General features: G+C 41.3%; 4 protein-coding genes across 4 annotated transcripts; 3 read left to right on the top strand and 1 right to left on the bottom strand.

The window, feature by feature from the left end:
- The first annotated feature begins 261 nt into the window (after nt 1-261).
- On the top strand, nt 262-6,524 carry adam9b (ADAM metallopeptidase domain 9b). Its single transcript, XM_029844157.1, has 23 exons — nt 262-288; nt 343-412; nt 539-636; nt 714-790; nt 860-938; nt 1,013-1,089; nt 1,584-1,773; nt 1,870-1,932; nt 2,059-2,130; nt 2,226-2,395; nt 2,487-2,574; nt 2,944-3,074; nt 3,219-3,390; nt 3,671-3,760; nt 3,834-4,023; nt 4,130-4,241; nt 4,442-4,622; nt 4,740-4,826; nt 4,893-4,998; nt 5,274-5,415; nt 5,520-5,604; nt 5,681-5,718; nt 5,820-6,524. The coding sequence occupies exons 1-23, from the start codon at nt 262-264 to the stop codon at nt 5,935-5,937; spliced, it is 2,463 nt and encodes an 820-aa protein (XP_029700017.1). The 3' UTR covers nt 5,938-6,524.
- Nucleotides 6,525-6,955: 431 nt separating this feature from the next.
- Nucleotides 6,956-8,689, top strand: pstk (phosphoseryl-tRNA kinase). The gene is made up of 6 exons (XM_003961154.3): nt 6,956-7,289; nt 7,406-7,649; nt 7,723-7,924; nt 8,008-8,083; nt 8,166-8,259; nt 8,347-8,689. Exons 1-6 carry the CDS (start codon nt 7,071-7,073, stop codon nt 8,559-8,561), a joined length of 1,050 nt encoding a protein of 349 aa, XP_003961203.2. The 5' UTR covers nt 6,956-7,070; the 3' UTR covers nt 8,562-8,689.
- Nucleotides 8,690-8,787: 98 nt separating this feature from the next.
- LOC101076174 (zinc finger protein Pegasus) lies at nt 8,788-11,036 on the bottom strand. The gene is made up of 3 exons (XM_003961224.3): nt 10,384-11,036; nt 10,115-10,303; nt 8,788-9,870 (listed from the first exon to the last, which is right to left on the bottom strand). Exons 1-3 carry the CDS (start codon nt 10,517-10,519, stop codon nt 8,957-8,959), a joined length of 1,239 nt encoding a protein of 412 aa, XP_003961273.1. The 5' UTR covers nt 10,520-11,036; the 3' UTR covers nt 8,788-8,956.
- Nucleotides 11,037-11,135: 99 nt separating this feature from the next.
- On the top strand, nt 11,136-14,749 carry acadsb (acyl-CoA dehydrogenase short/branched chain). The gene is made up of 11 exons (XM_029839841.1): nt 11,136-11,271; nt 11,552-11,717; nt 11,796-11,896; nt 11,965-12,171; nt 12,275-12,445; nt 12,538-12,663; nt 12,904-12,996; nt 13,080-13,169; nt 13,277-13,414; nt 13,548-13,647; nt 13,979-14,749. The coding sequence occupies exons 1-11, from the start codon at nt 11,239-11,241 to the stop codon at nt 14,053-14,055; spliced, it is 1,302 nt and encodes a 433-aa protein (XP_029695701.1). The 5' UTR covers nt 11,136-11,238; the 3' UTR covers nt 14,056-14,749.
- Nucleotides 14,750-14,941: the final 192 nt, after the last annotated feature.

Here is a 14,941-nt window from a genome sequence, read left to right as displayed (position 1 = left end):
CATGATCTAGGTCAGACGGGAAGTCCACAATTTGGAACTGAAAGTCCCACTTCCACATACTTTCTCATTGTCAGGCCTCGTCCTAACAAATTCCTCCTAGCGCTTTGATGAGATTGTCTTCATATTTGAACCCTCCAATCTAGAAACATGGTCAACCTTTATTGGTAAAATTATACCTATTCATCAGAGAATGTCAAAGCTGCGGTGGGGGAAATTTTGTTGTCTCATGAGAAAACAGGATGTGGCTGTCTGTAAATCAAAATGTCACACCCAAGACGCTTGTTTCACGTAAATTGAGGGACACTGATTGTAAAGCATCTGACTATGTCATGTAACTTGTAGATTTTACCCTGGGCTTCCAAAGATCAAAGACTAAGTGCTTTTGGTCGCAACCCTGATGCGCAGGGGGATTGCAAGTGCCATTTATTTATTATTTATTATTCTACTCTAGTTTGTATTCATTTTTCAGTGATTTTAAGAGTACAGGTGAATGATGTTTCCTGTCCTGTAAATCCTCTCTCATTACTTTTTCTTTCAGATGTTTTAAGTAAATTTACATCGAAACTCTCCAAGTACTCGGTTGTAAATCCTCAGCTGACTCATAGATGGAAGAGAAACCTCAACACGAACTCAGAGGTCAGTATCGAATCCAATTTAGCTATTTTGTCACATATATGTTAATATGACATCATTCTTGTATATAACCAAATCAGAAAGATGGAGAGGAGACGATATCATTTGCACTCAATATAAACAACAGAAAACACCTCATACACTTACAAAAGAACAGGTATGTACATTATTATTATTAGGGTTTTTAATTTGTTCAAAATGTTCACTCTCACATGTTTCTTCACAGAGATTTTTTACATCAAAACTTCGCTCAATATTCTCATAATAGCACTGGAAATCACAAGTCCTCTCATCAGAAATCCCATGTAAGGAGATATTTGCTGATTTTGGTTGGTTTGTGTTGTTTGACCACACATTGAAATGACTTTTTCATTTTTAGAGGCACTGTTATTATCATGGAGAGGTCGAGGGATATGAGAATTCAATGGTTGCGATCAGCACATGTGCCGGCTTTAGGTTTGTGAAAATTATTATTCTGTTAATAATATAATCTCCCTTTTCTCATTCATTGAACTCATTTTAATAAATCACTTGTAATTTCTTTGTAAAAGAAAAAAAAAATCTGCTGAATTTGAATTTTGATTTAAAACTCGACAAATACAAAAAATAATCAGACCACACTTGCAAATTATTATGGTTAAAATAAAAGGATATTTTTTATTTGTAATCCTCAGAAGAAGACAATTAATTCTTATTTTGTTTTATTTTGATTAATTGTTCTGGTCTAGGATATACATTTTGTATTTTCCAGTAGATCCAGATTGACGCTCCAGTTGTTTTGTTCTACAAATGACTTATCGAGGATGACAGGGACATTACTGTCAATCTAACTTTGTGTTAATGCAGTTAACTATATTAAATATATACGTGGGGATTGTTTTTTATGGCGTTTGAAATGGAAGTGGTAGCATTTTTAGATGCTGAAACTGCTCTGCACTGTATCACCACAGGGGTGTGATCCTTCTGGAAAATGAGACCTATGCTCTTGAGCCTGTGCCCCAGTCTGCCACCAACGACCACCTTCTCTACCTACTAAAGGATGTTCAGTCGGAGCCTTTTGCTTGCGGCGTCGTCAATGAGGCTGGTTCACACAGCCACAAGCACTTTAACCCAGGCCAAACAACGACTTCCCTGCTGCGGGTCAGGAGAATGGCTACTTGCGCTCATATTTGTGGAGCAACCAGGTGCTTCTAAAGTGCTTTAAATAAATATATTTTTTGTTTGCTGTTTCAACAGAGAAAGCGCAACTTGCCCCAAACCAGTTATGTGGAGTTGGTCCTGGTTGTTGACAATCTGAGGGTGGGTGTCAACATCTGTTGGGCTCACTTGTATGTAAAGGAGCTCACTTGCCCCAAGGATGTGTCTTAATATTAGCACTCTAACCTGCACCATACTTATACTTACTACATACTTTTGAATTTACAGTACATTTTTAAGAAGCAAAATGAGACTGCTGTACGAGAGGAAGTTGTGGAATTGGGAAATCTTGTGGATGGGGTGAGAATCGGTTGATCGGTTTGTGAAGAGAAGTCTCACTCATGTTGCATTCTGAGCGATGTGCTTTCTATTTTTTTGTTTTTGTTTTTAACCAGTATTACAAGATGCTGAATATACGCGTGATGCTGGTGGGCCTGGTGATTTTCAAAGATGGTAACCCGTTCAGCATCGATGGACGTGCAGGCGACGTGTTGGGGAGGTTTGTGAAGTGGAGGCAGACGTCCCTGTTGCCTACGATGAGGCACGACATAGGCCAACTCATTGTGTAAGCCGTGCGTGTTAAGTGAGACGTTTGACACGTCAGAGGCAAATTGATGACCAGTGTATTTTTGTTCTGCATTTCTCTGCTCCCTCAGAGGCAAGCCTGAGTCATATGGGGGTGTATTAGGCATGGCCTTCGTGGGCACGGTCTGCTCTGCGTCCACCTCTGGCGGAATCAACGTGGTTAGTTAGCCTTTTAACTTTTGCCTTTAGCCAGTACACTGTGGCTTTGGCCATAAAGGCTATTATTTAAAACCTGATACTGTTTGCATTATTCAAGGACGTCCAGCTCTTTGCTTCAGGCTCTGAATAACACAGCTGTCCAACTGGTTGGACTCGATCACATCCTCATTAGGTGTCGGGAACTCTTCCATTGTTTGTACAACATTCCAACATGAAAACGAAAGAAAACCAAATCCTTTTGTGATATATTTCGCACGGATGCATTATAAAATGTAAAAGGACTAACTTAATTCGCAATTAAGTCTGCTGAATCTCGCTTATATGATGTTGTGGAGTATATTATCTCTAATTATACGAGTGTTTTCACAGTTTAGCGGTGAAAACCTTCCTAGTTTCTCCTCTGTGTTGGCTCATGAGATGGGCCATAACCTGGGGATGAATCATGATGACAGCCGTTGCAAATCTGAGGAGGGAAGCTTCATCATGAACAGCGGTGCTGGGTAACCATCAAAACTGTTTGTCCACTTTGTGATATTGTTGGTTTGTCAAAGCAATTGATCCTCAAAGCTCTTGATAAGTAAATCAGTTAATTGCCAATTTATGCTCTTTTTGAACTAGTAATGATTCATCTTGTTCCTCCCTAGTGGTTCCACCACCTTTAGTCGCTGCAGTGCAGATGATTTTGAGGCACTGGTCATACGCGGGGGAGGTGTGTGTCTGAAAAACCAGCCCTCTGCATCTGATGTGATTGGTGTTGCTGAATGTGGCAATAACCGGCGGGAAGAAGGAGAGGAGTGTGACTGTGGCAAACCAGAGGTACATTTGTACACACAGTGTTAGTTTCAAGGACTTATTGGCAAAAATGGGTAGAATGACTTTATAATTTAAAAAAGTGTTCACATTATATCTAATCGGCGTTCATTAGTATAAAGATGACCTTATGGCAGTAAGACATGCCTGCAGTCATGTCAGGATTTGTCCTAAGTGATGAGGGCTTAAATTATTAGATTAGTCGTAGATTCCTGTTCTTTTCTTTCTTTGTTCTGCCTTGTTCGTCTTGGTTAGCATAGTTTCCCTGTCCTTTCTTTCTTTACAGGAATGCAATAGTAAGTGCTGTGATGCCGCCACTTGCAAATTTACAAGCGGGTCAGCTTGTTCCCAGGGAGAGTGCTGCGAAAACTGTCAGGTTGGTACAGGAATCTAGGGAATCCAAAACTATTTTTGTCTTCTGGGTGTGTTTTTACTTTTTCTTTTTTTAGCTCAAAGTATCTGGAACACAATGTCGAGGTTCGGTCAACACCTGTGATCTTCCCGAATACTGTAATGGCGTGACCGAACTCTGCCCAGATGACTTCTATGTTATGGATGGCCTCCCTTGTGGTGACGCTTACTGCTATGAGGGTCGATGCCAGACATATGATTTCCAGTGTCAGCATTTATTTGCACCAGGTACATTTTATTGAATAGTTCAGAGCCAATAGGCATTCAGAAACATCCTAACATCATCGCCTAACGCCCACAGCAGTTAACATTACAGTATTCATTTCTCACACAGATCCAGCCACAAAGGCGGATGATGTTTGTTTCCAGCATGCAAATACAAGAGGAAACATATTCGGAAATTGCGGCATCAACAGCGGTGGACAACCTATTAAATGCAGTGTAGAGTGAGTGCTTTTTTTTTTTTTTAAACATCTGTGATCTAAGTTTTTTGGGGAGGGCATGATCATCATAGTATGAAACTAATTTTGCCAACTTAATGCACTTTAATGTCTCAAATATAACGGAAATTGGAAAAAACATAAAAGCTGCAGGGAAAAGCTATGATGAAGACCTAACTGCATGCTCCTGACCTTAATCACTCCAGGAACGCCATGTGTGGGAAGGTGCAGTGTACTAATGTGGACCTCAGCACTATCCCTCCTGGCGCTCAAGTCAGTATTCAAATAGTTGAAGGATTTACATGCGTCAATGCGGACTTCAACCTTGGTACAGACGTGCTTGATCCGGCCTATGTTAATCCTGGAAGCCCCTGTGATAAAGGAAAGGTAACAGAAAAAAACTATGAAGAGAAGTAATGCAGTTCAAACAGGAAATAAAACTACTTAATTGTTCCAGGAAATTACAAGTCATAGTCTCTGTCAATAACTCTTCACCTGTTTCAGACCTGCATAGACTTCCAGTGTGTGAACGCCTCTGCTCTTCTGCCCAATTTGGACTGTGATGCCCAGACCACTTGTCATGGCAATGGGGTACGCATACTACTTTCTACTTTCTACTGTTTTTATTGATTAAACAAAATTATGACACTCATTTAGGTGTGTAATAATAACGGGCACTGCCACTGCGATAATGGGTGGGGCCCTCCGAATTGTAATCGGCCTGGACGAGGTGGCAGCATAGACAGCGGCCCTGCTCAGATCGGTGGGTTTAAATCTCATTTATTCCTCATAAAGTTCACATGATGCCAATCGTGTTCTCTTATCGCGCCATATGGAAATCAGCAATGCAACCTAATAGGAGACGTCTGTCTTTATATGACTCATTTATTATTTATTCTGCTTTGCTCCTGTTATATCGCTATATTTCCTTCTTTGGCTGTAGTAAGTAAATGGAAACGTGTTGACATTTATATTTCCAACAAACGGCACGTTTCCAACAGGTTGTCGTGTTCATAATGCATGTGGCTCTTTCTACAGACTATTCCCTCAGGAATGGCCTGCTAATCTTCTTCCTGCTAGTTGTTCCTCTTGTGGTCCTTCTTGTTCTGGTGCTGCTCTACATCTTCAGGAGAGAGTCTCTGGACCCCTGCCTAAAAGGAAGCCTCATCAACCGTCTCAAGTAACTATCAGTATATTGATTATAGTCAGGGATATTTTAAAGGGAATCTTTATGTTTTCAGTGAATTATTGCTACATTTGGAAAGTTTTTTTTCCTTCTCAAAGGTCTCGCAATCCTCAAACTGCTAATCCGAGTGGACAGTCAAATTACGATGCTTGGAATACAACAGTGCAGACTCCTCCTGCTAGGGTAAATATTCTTTCTCTTTTTCTTTCTTTCTGTGTCTGATAATTAAACTGAATTATTTAATTTTGTTTTTTTTAAGCCTGAAACCCCCCCTGCCACCACACCTCCTATTTCTGGGTAAGAACAAAGATTACGTCACACACTTGCTTACCTCCCCAATTTTAGGTTTAATTGAATTTCCCTAATTGGTTTAATTGAGCTCGCACACAACTTCTCAGTTTCAGGTATGGTGAGCTGGATTATTGGAACACAGATAATAGTGCTGTTCCTGAAAATCCTCCTGCACAGGGTCCTGGAGTGCCCAGAGCAATCCCATCCAAGCCACCACAGAACTGATTTTTATCTTGTTATTGAGCGTACCAATCTAATATTTAATTGTATTGAAATTTTATATGAAACAGGTATTTTCTTAAAAACGCTGTGATATAGATATTAATTGAAGATTAGATGTTTTAAAATGGGCCGGTAGACATTTGCATAAAAGCATATTGTATGGATTTCTTACAAAAATTCTTTGTCAGAAAAAACTTTGTGCACATATTTTTTTTTTAAATGAAATCCACTAAACTGTATTTTATATATGTATATGTTTTGAAAGAAAAATATTCTCCCGGATATGAATTGGTGTATTGTAATAAAACATTTATCAGGCACTGTATATAAAGTAGTTTTTACCATCATGTTTTCTGTTTTCCTTTGATAATGATATTTGAGAAGCACCAAATAAATAAAAATAGTTCACAGAAAATATTTTTGTGAACTACAGTGATCCCTCGCTATATCGCGTTTCATCTTTCACGGCTTCGCTGCTTCACGGATTTTTTTTACAGTGCGGATATTTTTACAGTGCATTGTGCTCTGAATCCTGATTGGCTCAGGGGCTTTACTGTTGTCTAGAAATAAAATATTGACGCTGTACTGTATTGGTTTTTCACTTGTCAACAGTTCTGTACATTCTGCCAACTTTACATTTGCAACTTTACGTCCTGCGCCTTCAGTAGAAACAGACGCTACAGCGGAGCGGAGTCAGGACGAAGAGGCACAGCTGGGACTGGGAAATACGCGAGTGACAATGTTTCCAACCTTGTATTACTATATTAAAATTATTGTTTTAAACAAATTTTGGGCTTTAAAACAGGTTTTGATTTCTGGTTTCATTCTATGGTTCAGTATTGCATTGTAAAATAATAAAAAATAAATAAAGCTGACTACTTCACGGATTTCACTTGTCGCGTGTTATTTTTGGAACGCAACGATAAACGAGGGATCACTGTATTTCACAATTTCAGGCTTTGCATTTAACGACTGAGTTGGCTGCGTGCTTTTATTTTGAAGACAGGCGGAAGTCACGTGATTTTTTTATTATGATTACATGCGGAAGTTAGCGTTTGCCTGTAGGTGTTCCAAATATATGTAAATGGTTACAGTACTTGATTGTACACCATGTAAAAAGAGGTTTGAAGCGTCTTATGGCATCGGGAGAGGTCGGGGGTCAATGCCGGGCTCCGGCCTGTCTGTGCGTCCTCTGCGGGCTCCCAGCTGCGGGGAAATCTACACTCGCCGGTGAGGTACTACGCACCGCGGCGCTCGCCGGATGGAGATCCGCAGTGATACCATATGATGACCTTATTCCTGACCATGCGTTTCAAGCTAAAGAAATGGATGGTGTTGTTAAACTGCAAGAATCGGTAATACTATTGTGTCCAAATGTTTTCACTTGTGACTCATTAAGTTGCATTCATGGCAGTTTCTCCGTTTCGGAAAATGCAATTACAGTTTTGTCACCTTACATTCTGTTTTCTAGCACAGCGAATGGAAGTCACACAGGCAAGCAGTGTTGCAGTGCATCGGGAACCTTTTGGACAAAACTGTGCTGGTTCAGATGCCAAACAGCTGCCAGATCAACAGGGCTGCGTGGGAACAGTGCATTCAAACCCTGCCACAGCCCAGAGTATCCGACGCCTCCCATAAACCACTTATCTTCTTAATGGATGACAATTTCTACTATTCAAGCATGAGATATGAAGTCCACCAACTTGCAAGAAAGTGTAAGCCAAGTACAATAGTTTCTGCCCAAGCATTCATTTCACAGTCCATCAATCTTAAATGTTTTTTTTTCAGATTCACTTGGCTTCTGTCAGGTGTATCTGCACTGTGATTTGGAATTGTGCATCAGCAGAAATGAGAAGAGGTCTCAGCCTGTTCAAGCCAAGGTGATACGGGAGATGGAGATGCGGCTGGAGCCCCCGAATCCTGAGAAAAACGTATGGGAAAAGAACAGTATCTCACTCACGTCCATGGATGTTTTTTCCAAAAGTGATATGTAAGCCTGCCGAGTAGAATATCCATCACACGATTTATGGAAGCTAATGTGTGTAAGATTGTTAGATGTGTCTGTCTCCTCAGCCAGAGGGTGATGGAGTTGATTTCCACTGCACTGTGCAACCCGCTGAGCCCAGTTGAGGACAACACTGTACAATCGGTGTGTTGCACTAGCTCCATTAAGTCTGTTAACTATTAAATCCCAGGCAGCTTCTTAAGCCGAGAGCATATTTGTGTTACAGGAAGCTGACCGTCTGAAATGTGCCACCAATATGCTGCACCAGGCTGATCGAACCTGTCGCCGGCTCATCTCTGAAGCCATGAAGACAGCTGGAGGTCAGCGCTGAACCACATTAATGCACAAATGTGACATTTTGCCCAGTTTTCGCAGCTCAGTTAATAATTTGATAACTTTCTTTTTAGAAAATGGAGTGTCTTCTGGTCACATGAGGACTTTGTCTGCTCAGCTGAGTGAATCCAAAGCTACATTTCTTCGTGATTTGAGGAGGGTTTTCCAGGAAGCCCCTGTCCCTCAAGAGGACGACATGGACATAGAGGGCATGGTGAAAAGAGCAGTGGATGTTTTTGATCACAAGAGAAAGGAAATCCTGCTGGAGATTATGAATGACAATAAATGACATTGTTGGGGGGAGCTTTCACCTCACCTGAACCATTTATGAAAATATTTGTACATTGTAATTTTACCTACTTTATTATTTTGTGTATAAAGTTGTAACAAAAATAAAACATGCAACTATTGTCCAAATATTACTGTCCCATCTGCCTTTCACAAACATAACTTAATCATGTTTTGTTAAGAACTGAGATATAATTGAAATATTGATGAGTCGGTGGGAAAAAGGGTGACACTGGTAACAATTTAATATTCATTTTTATCTTGAGAATAAATTTGTACTTATGAGGACTAACAGGCAAAAATACAGGTCAGGTATTCAGTATATGTGGAAAAACTGAAACGAAATTAAAAATGAGAAGAATATCCAGGACTCTGTATACATGCATGTTACACAGATCAGTTTTGTTTATGCTGTCCACGGGCAAAATGGCATGCAAAGTCATATTTGTCAAAGCACATATGACCACAAATGTTGCACTTGAACGGATGTTCATAACTATGGCAACCCATGTGAATGGTGTAGAGAATATTATCCAGGAATTGGACATGACAATGTTGGCATTTATATATGAGTTGTTGGTCTAATGTAGTCTGGGCAGTTTCAGTTGTACTCTGATGGCTGTTCCTCTCAGGCGCAATAACAGTGCTGCACACAAAGGCATCTTCTGGGTCAGTCTCGGAGCTCTTGTGGCTTGAGAGGGGAGGTTCTTTTGGTGGAGACGGTTGCACGCTATTCATAGTCACTGTGACTTGCTCAGTAGAGACCTGCTGTATAAGGATGGGCTTCTCTTCCGTGTCTGGGGAAGCAGGAGTTTGAGACTCCGGGTGAATATCAGTCAACTGGCCAGCTAATGTTGAGAGCTGGTCCAGTGGGTTATGAAAAGTCAAATCACTGGCACACCTGCTGTTACTTTCACTCTCATCTACCTGAGGAGGGTGTTTGTACTCACTGCAGTGCAAGTGATGGTGCATCTTATGAGAATAGTCATCGAGATAGTCTGATTTTGGCAGTCCTGTAGAGGGGGTGTTGATATTGATGAGCAGACGCCTGCTGAAGCCCAGTGAGTTTGTCTTTTTCTGCAGGGAGCTCAGCATTCGCTTAGCTGTGAAAGGAGCGCGGATGACCCTTGTGGGAAGAAGTTTATGTCGGCGGCGGCGGTGATGGGACAGGTTGCTGCGGTCGCTGCAGCGGAAAGCACAGAGATCGCACTTGTAAGGTTTCTCCCCTGTATGCGAGCGCATGTGGGCCTCTAAGTGGCGCTCGTATGCAGATGCAAATGGGCACAGCTGGCAACGATGAGGCTTTTCTCCTGTAAAATATTTAGGAAATTAAAGCAAACAGATGTAAAGCAGACATGAGATAAAATTAGGTGTTAATTCACATTGGATCATACTGAGCACAAAAAAATCTATAAGCAGTCTTCAGTTATTATTTAAGCGTAACAGTGATTTGAACGGCTAAAGCAAAACACATATAATTTCATCTCACTTTAATCACAGATATTTTTCGTTATGTTACTCGGATAAGGGACTGCATGTGAGAAAATGGCTTACCGGTGTGGATGCGGATATGCTCTATTAAACGAGCCATTCCCTTGTTGGCATAGTTACAGTAGCTGCACTTGTATTTGCCATCACATGTCCTCTCCGGCCCGTCCATCTGCACGTCTGACCCTTCATCCATTGACAGGCTTACCTCCACAGATGGAGGATCCCCGCCGTTCTGGACACTCCTCGGGGCAACTGAAATACACACAATCTCAAATTTTCACATTCGGAGGAGAAAGATTATCGTTTTGCTGTGCGACGCGTTGTATTCTCACCGGCTTGATAGGGCACTCCTGATTCTTTTTCTCCACAAACGGAGCCTGAGATCATGTTCACATGATGAGTTTGCTGTGTCAGATATTCTTGAAATTCCCTCACAAAATCCACCGGCTCAGTCTTAATCTCATCCATTTCCTTGTTCAAAAATCTCTTCAAAATAGGCAGGGGAGTTGAGACGCAAGCGACAAAGACGACAGCTCTGCTTTTTCATACAGCTGACAACATCCAGATCGATCGTGGCGATAGATCAAAGTTAGCTGTTAGCTATTAGCAAAGCTAAAGCATTGTTGCTACTGTTATCCTTCGGAGCAATTTTTATTTATAATTATCCCCAACAACTTAACATTATCACCAGCGTTATTGGCACCTTCCAATCTGCTTCTACATACGTTATCGTTGTAAAAGGAAAATCTGTATGTTACAATCTAAATTAATTTATTTTGGTGTAATTTCACAAACGTTCCGTCTCACCGAAAATGCAACTGCTGCCTTCAGGGTACCTTGGGGAAAACACCAATTTCCGCCCCGGGCGACTGTAAACGCGGAAATATTTGATCATATCAATCGAATTACACATATATATTCACAGATATATAAGAGAACTGTTTTGCATGATATCGACTTTTCACTTTCATGCGGCCCATAGTAAATCACTCATTGTATTCTCCCCGCAGCAAAACAATTGCGCCCATCTCTTGAACCTGTATTATACTGTAAATATTGTAAAGCTACCGACAAAAAGTAAATTTATTTTTTTAGCACCTACTATATGACTTTAATTATATGACATTGTCATCGGTGGTGTCTGAGTTATAACTGAGCACTTGAACGCAACATCGCATGTAAACATCATGGCGGCCTCCTTGAACAAATTTATCCCCAAGGTAAGTCCGAGTATTTGACTAATGTTGTTATTATTTACATTTATTGGCTATCTTCTTTAGTGTCAATATCTTTTCGACGTTCATTTTCGACGTTGTATCCTTGTATTACGTAATGTCGTTCTTGCAGCATTGTGGTTATCTAACATTTATGCACAGCTAACGTTAGCTTGAAATCATAAGCTTGGTAGCTAATCATAATCAAACTATGTTTTCCTTAATTTTGCATTCACAACAACCCGAAAAACACTTTAGCGCTTGACTCTTGATTGGTTTGTCCTAGTTTGAGTCTTGCAGACAGATCTGTCGGTCATGGGGCGTTTTGAGGGCCGGTTGGAGGAGCATGTCCGTCCAACCGGCCCGAGACGCGGCTGCAGAGCAGGCAGGAGCTAGCAATTTTCCTCCTCTCCAGACATATTCAGATGAGGAACGTATGATGAGAGATTCAGGTCAGACTCTATGCTGTCTTTTGCGAAACAGAACGACTGCACAATTTTTATAAAGTTCTTGCTTTGTTTTTTTTCCAGTGAGAAAGTACGCGCAAGAACGCATTGCTCCATTTGTTTCAAAGATGGATGAAGAGTCTTATATGGACACGGACGTTATCAAATCTCTCTTTGAACAAGGCGTATGTTAATAATTCTTCAGTCCCTTTAACCGTTCCATCTGGTGAATGCAATGTTCTATTTCCTGCAGCTCATGGGAATCGAGATTGACCCTGAGTATGGTGGCACCGGTACCACATTCTTCTCTTCCATCCTGGTCATAGAGGAGCTGGCAAAAGTGGACCCATCTGTGGCTGTGCTCTGTGACATTCAGAACACACTGATCAACACCCTGTTTGCCAAACTAGGTACCCCAGCGCAGAAAGAGCAGTACCTCAGCCGGCTGTCAACAGACATGGTGAGCGCATTCAAATGCAGCCATTTGAATGTTCCGGTGAACAAACGGCAATATTAATTTAAAAATGACCAAAAGGTTATATTTGGTATCTTGCACCACACAGATTGGAAGCTTCTGCCTTTCAGAAGCTGAAGCTGGAAGCGATGCTTTTTCCCTGAAGACGCGCGCAGAGAAACATAAAGACTATTATGTCATCAATGGATCCAAGATGTGGATCAGTAACGCGGAGCATGCAGGGGTTTTCCTGGTGATGGCCAACGTGGACCCATCCGCTGTAAGGAACTCCCCTTTTTTCCCCCTCATTGATCTCATAAATGAGGATATTGATTTATCGTTGTCGTTGTCATCGTGCCTTTTCACTGATAGGGGTATAAAGGCATCACGTGCTTCATCGTGGACCGCGACACAGAGGGCCTTGAGATTTGCAAGAAGGAGAACAAGCTCGGCCTGCGGGCCTCCTCCACCTGTCCACTAAACTTTGACAACGTCATGGTATTAAATTTACCAAAGAAACCTGGTCACATAGATATTGCACCACATTTAAGAAGAACATTGTTCCTTAGTTTATATACTGAATGCTTTGTTGCAAAATATTTTGATATTGACTTAAAAAAAGCATTTAAAGTTGCTGAAACAATTAAATACCTTTGTACCAAGAAGCACTTACATCATCACAAATATAGCTCCTACATGGGTGGGCAGTCACATTCAGCAACTGTGTGCTCTCATTAGGTGCCGGAGAAGAACATTTTGGGACAGGTCGGTCACGGGTACAAGTATGCCATCGGAATGCTGAACGAGGGCAGGATCGGAATTGCTGCACAGGTAGAGCGCGACATGTTTCCTTTAAATTAAATGATACTACGCACCATTCAGGTTTCCAACAATGGTCCCTCTGTGGCTTCCAGATGCTTGGCCTTGCTCAAGGTTGCTTTGATAACACAGTTCCTTACACCAGACAGAGGATCCAGTTCGGAAAACGCATCTTTGACTTCCAGGTGAAGTTCCTAAATGGATTCCATTTCCTGTTGACGGCACACCTGTGGATCTGATTCCGCGGGATGGCATGTTTGGTGGGGTCGTCATGGTAATCTTTGAATTGCAGGGAATGCAGCACCAAATAGCCCATGTAGCAACGCAGATTGAAGCAGCCCGACTGCTCACGTACAACTCGGCTCGCCTGAAGGAAGCTGGGAGACCTTTTATTAAGGAGGCTTGCATGGCTAAATACTTTGCTGCAGAGGTGGGATTCCTCATTCACTAGTACAGAAATACTAAAGTTGTTTTGAAGTCGTACTCGCTGGGCTTTGTGAACTTTTAGCATTGTTATCATAATGTCAGTCAGATTTGTGTTTGGTTTATTTCCTTGTCTCCAGGTTGCAACTCTAACCACGTCTAAATGCATCGAATGGATGGGAGGGGTCGGTTTCACCAAAGATTACCCAATAGAGAAATACTACAGAGACTGTAAAATTGGTAAGTATGACTGGAAACGTGCACAAATATTGGTATTTGTCTGAATATGGATTCTTGTTTATGAGAGGCGACTTTGGAGGATGTGGTCCAAAGCTAAAACGTGAAGCTCTGGTGGATCTAATGGAAAGTTAGGACCGGCTGATCATGATTGCACCTGAGTGGGGGGAGGAGAGTGGGCTGATGAATTGGCTGTAATCGGACTCCATCGGATTTCTCACTCTTTGTGTCCGCATCAACCCTCGGTAGCAAAAGCTGAAGAAACAAGCACAGCCAACACGGCCTTTTCTTTTTCAGGAATGAATTCTAACGCTTTATTTTGTGTCGTGCGCAGGCACCATTTACGAAGGCACTTCAAATGTTCAGCTCTCCACCATGGCCAAGATCATTGATAAGGAGTTTGGCCAATGAAACCTTCAAGCAGACAATCCATACTCGCCCCGTGCATTTCCCCCACAAATACTTCAGTCAGTAATCTAGATTTTTGTTGCAGTGTGTAGTTTTTAGGATTTATTTCCTGAAAATAAAGCAGTTTATTCCTCTTCATAAAAGAAGATTTGGTTTAGACAACTGGTTTTGACAATCCACAAATCTACTGAATTGCTGTAGTCCACCCTGGAGTAGAGACTGATTTGGGTTTAATCTGGACATTGCTCAGTTTGTCTCTCCTTTTTGCCTCATTTTATCATGTCTCCTTGGTAATAAAGAGCAGCACTCCCCATTTGAAATGTTACTGATAGTTTAATTCTTGGCTTAAATACTTTAACCCAAGAAATTATAGGATTATATTTGTCATGTGCAGATCTTTTTTCTGTCTCAAAAATGTGCCTTTTAAATGAGCAGAGTGTGTTTTATGCTGGACAGTTACACAGATTGAATCTCTGTAAAATGGTAATTAAGAACATCAGTAAATATTTGTCTGTGCTCAACCACCCGTGTTTTTGTAATACCGAGTTATGCCACTAGGTGTCAGCAGGCGTCAGTCTGACTGCAGTTCCTTCCTGTCAGAAGAGTCAATTAGCGCGTCTTTAACACCCCGTCACCCCTAATGATTTTCATGTCAATTTAATTATGGTGTCACTTCAAATAAAGTCGCTGCCTCGTCTGTTGGACTCGCTAGTCATTTTCAGGTGAGATTGATTCTTCTGTGCCATTCCCGTGTAAAACGAAGCCATCCAGTCAAGCTGCGCCCAAAAAAGAAGACATACGTGTAAGATAAATAAGATTGTTATGCGCATTTTTATGAGAGGAAAAGTTGCATAAGACTTGATGTGTTGATACAAAAAATGAACCGTCA

Source organism: Takifugu rubripes, chromosome 1, assembly GCF_901000725.2.
Source record: "Takifugu rubripes chromosome 1, fTakRub1.2, whole genome shotgun sequence".
Lineage (NCBI taxonomy): Eukaryota > Metazoa > Chordata > Actinopteri > Tetraodontiformes > Tetraodontidae > Takifugu > Takifugu rubripes.
Note: the sequence above shows the minus strand (reverse complement) of the source record. Positions and strands in the feature narration are given on the sequence as shown.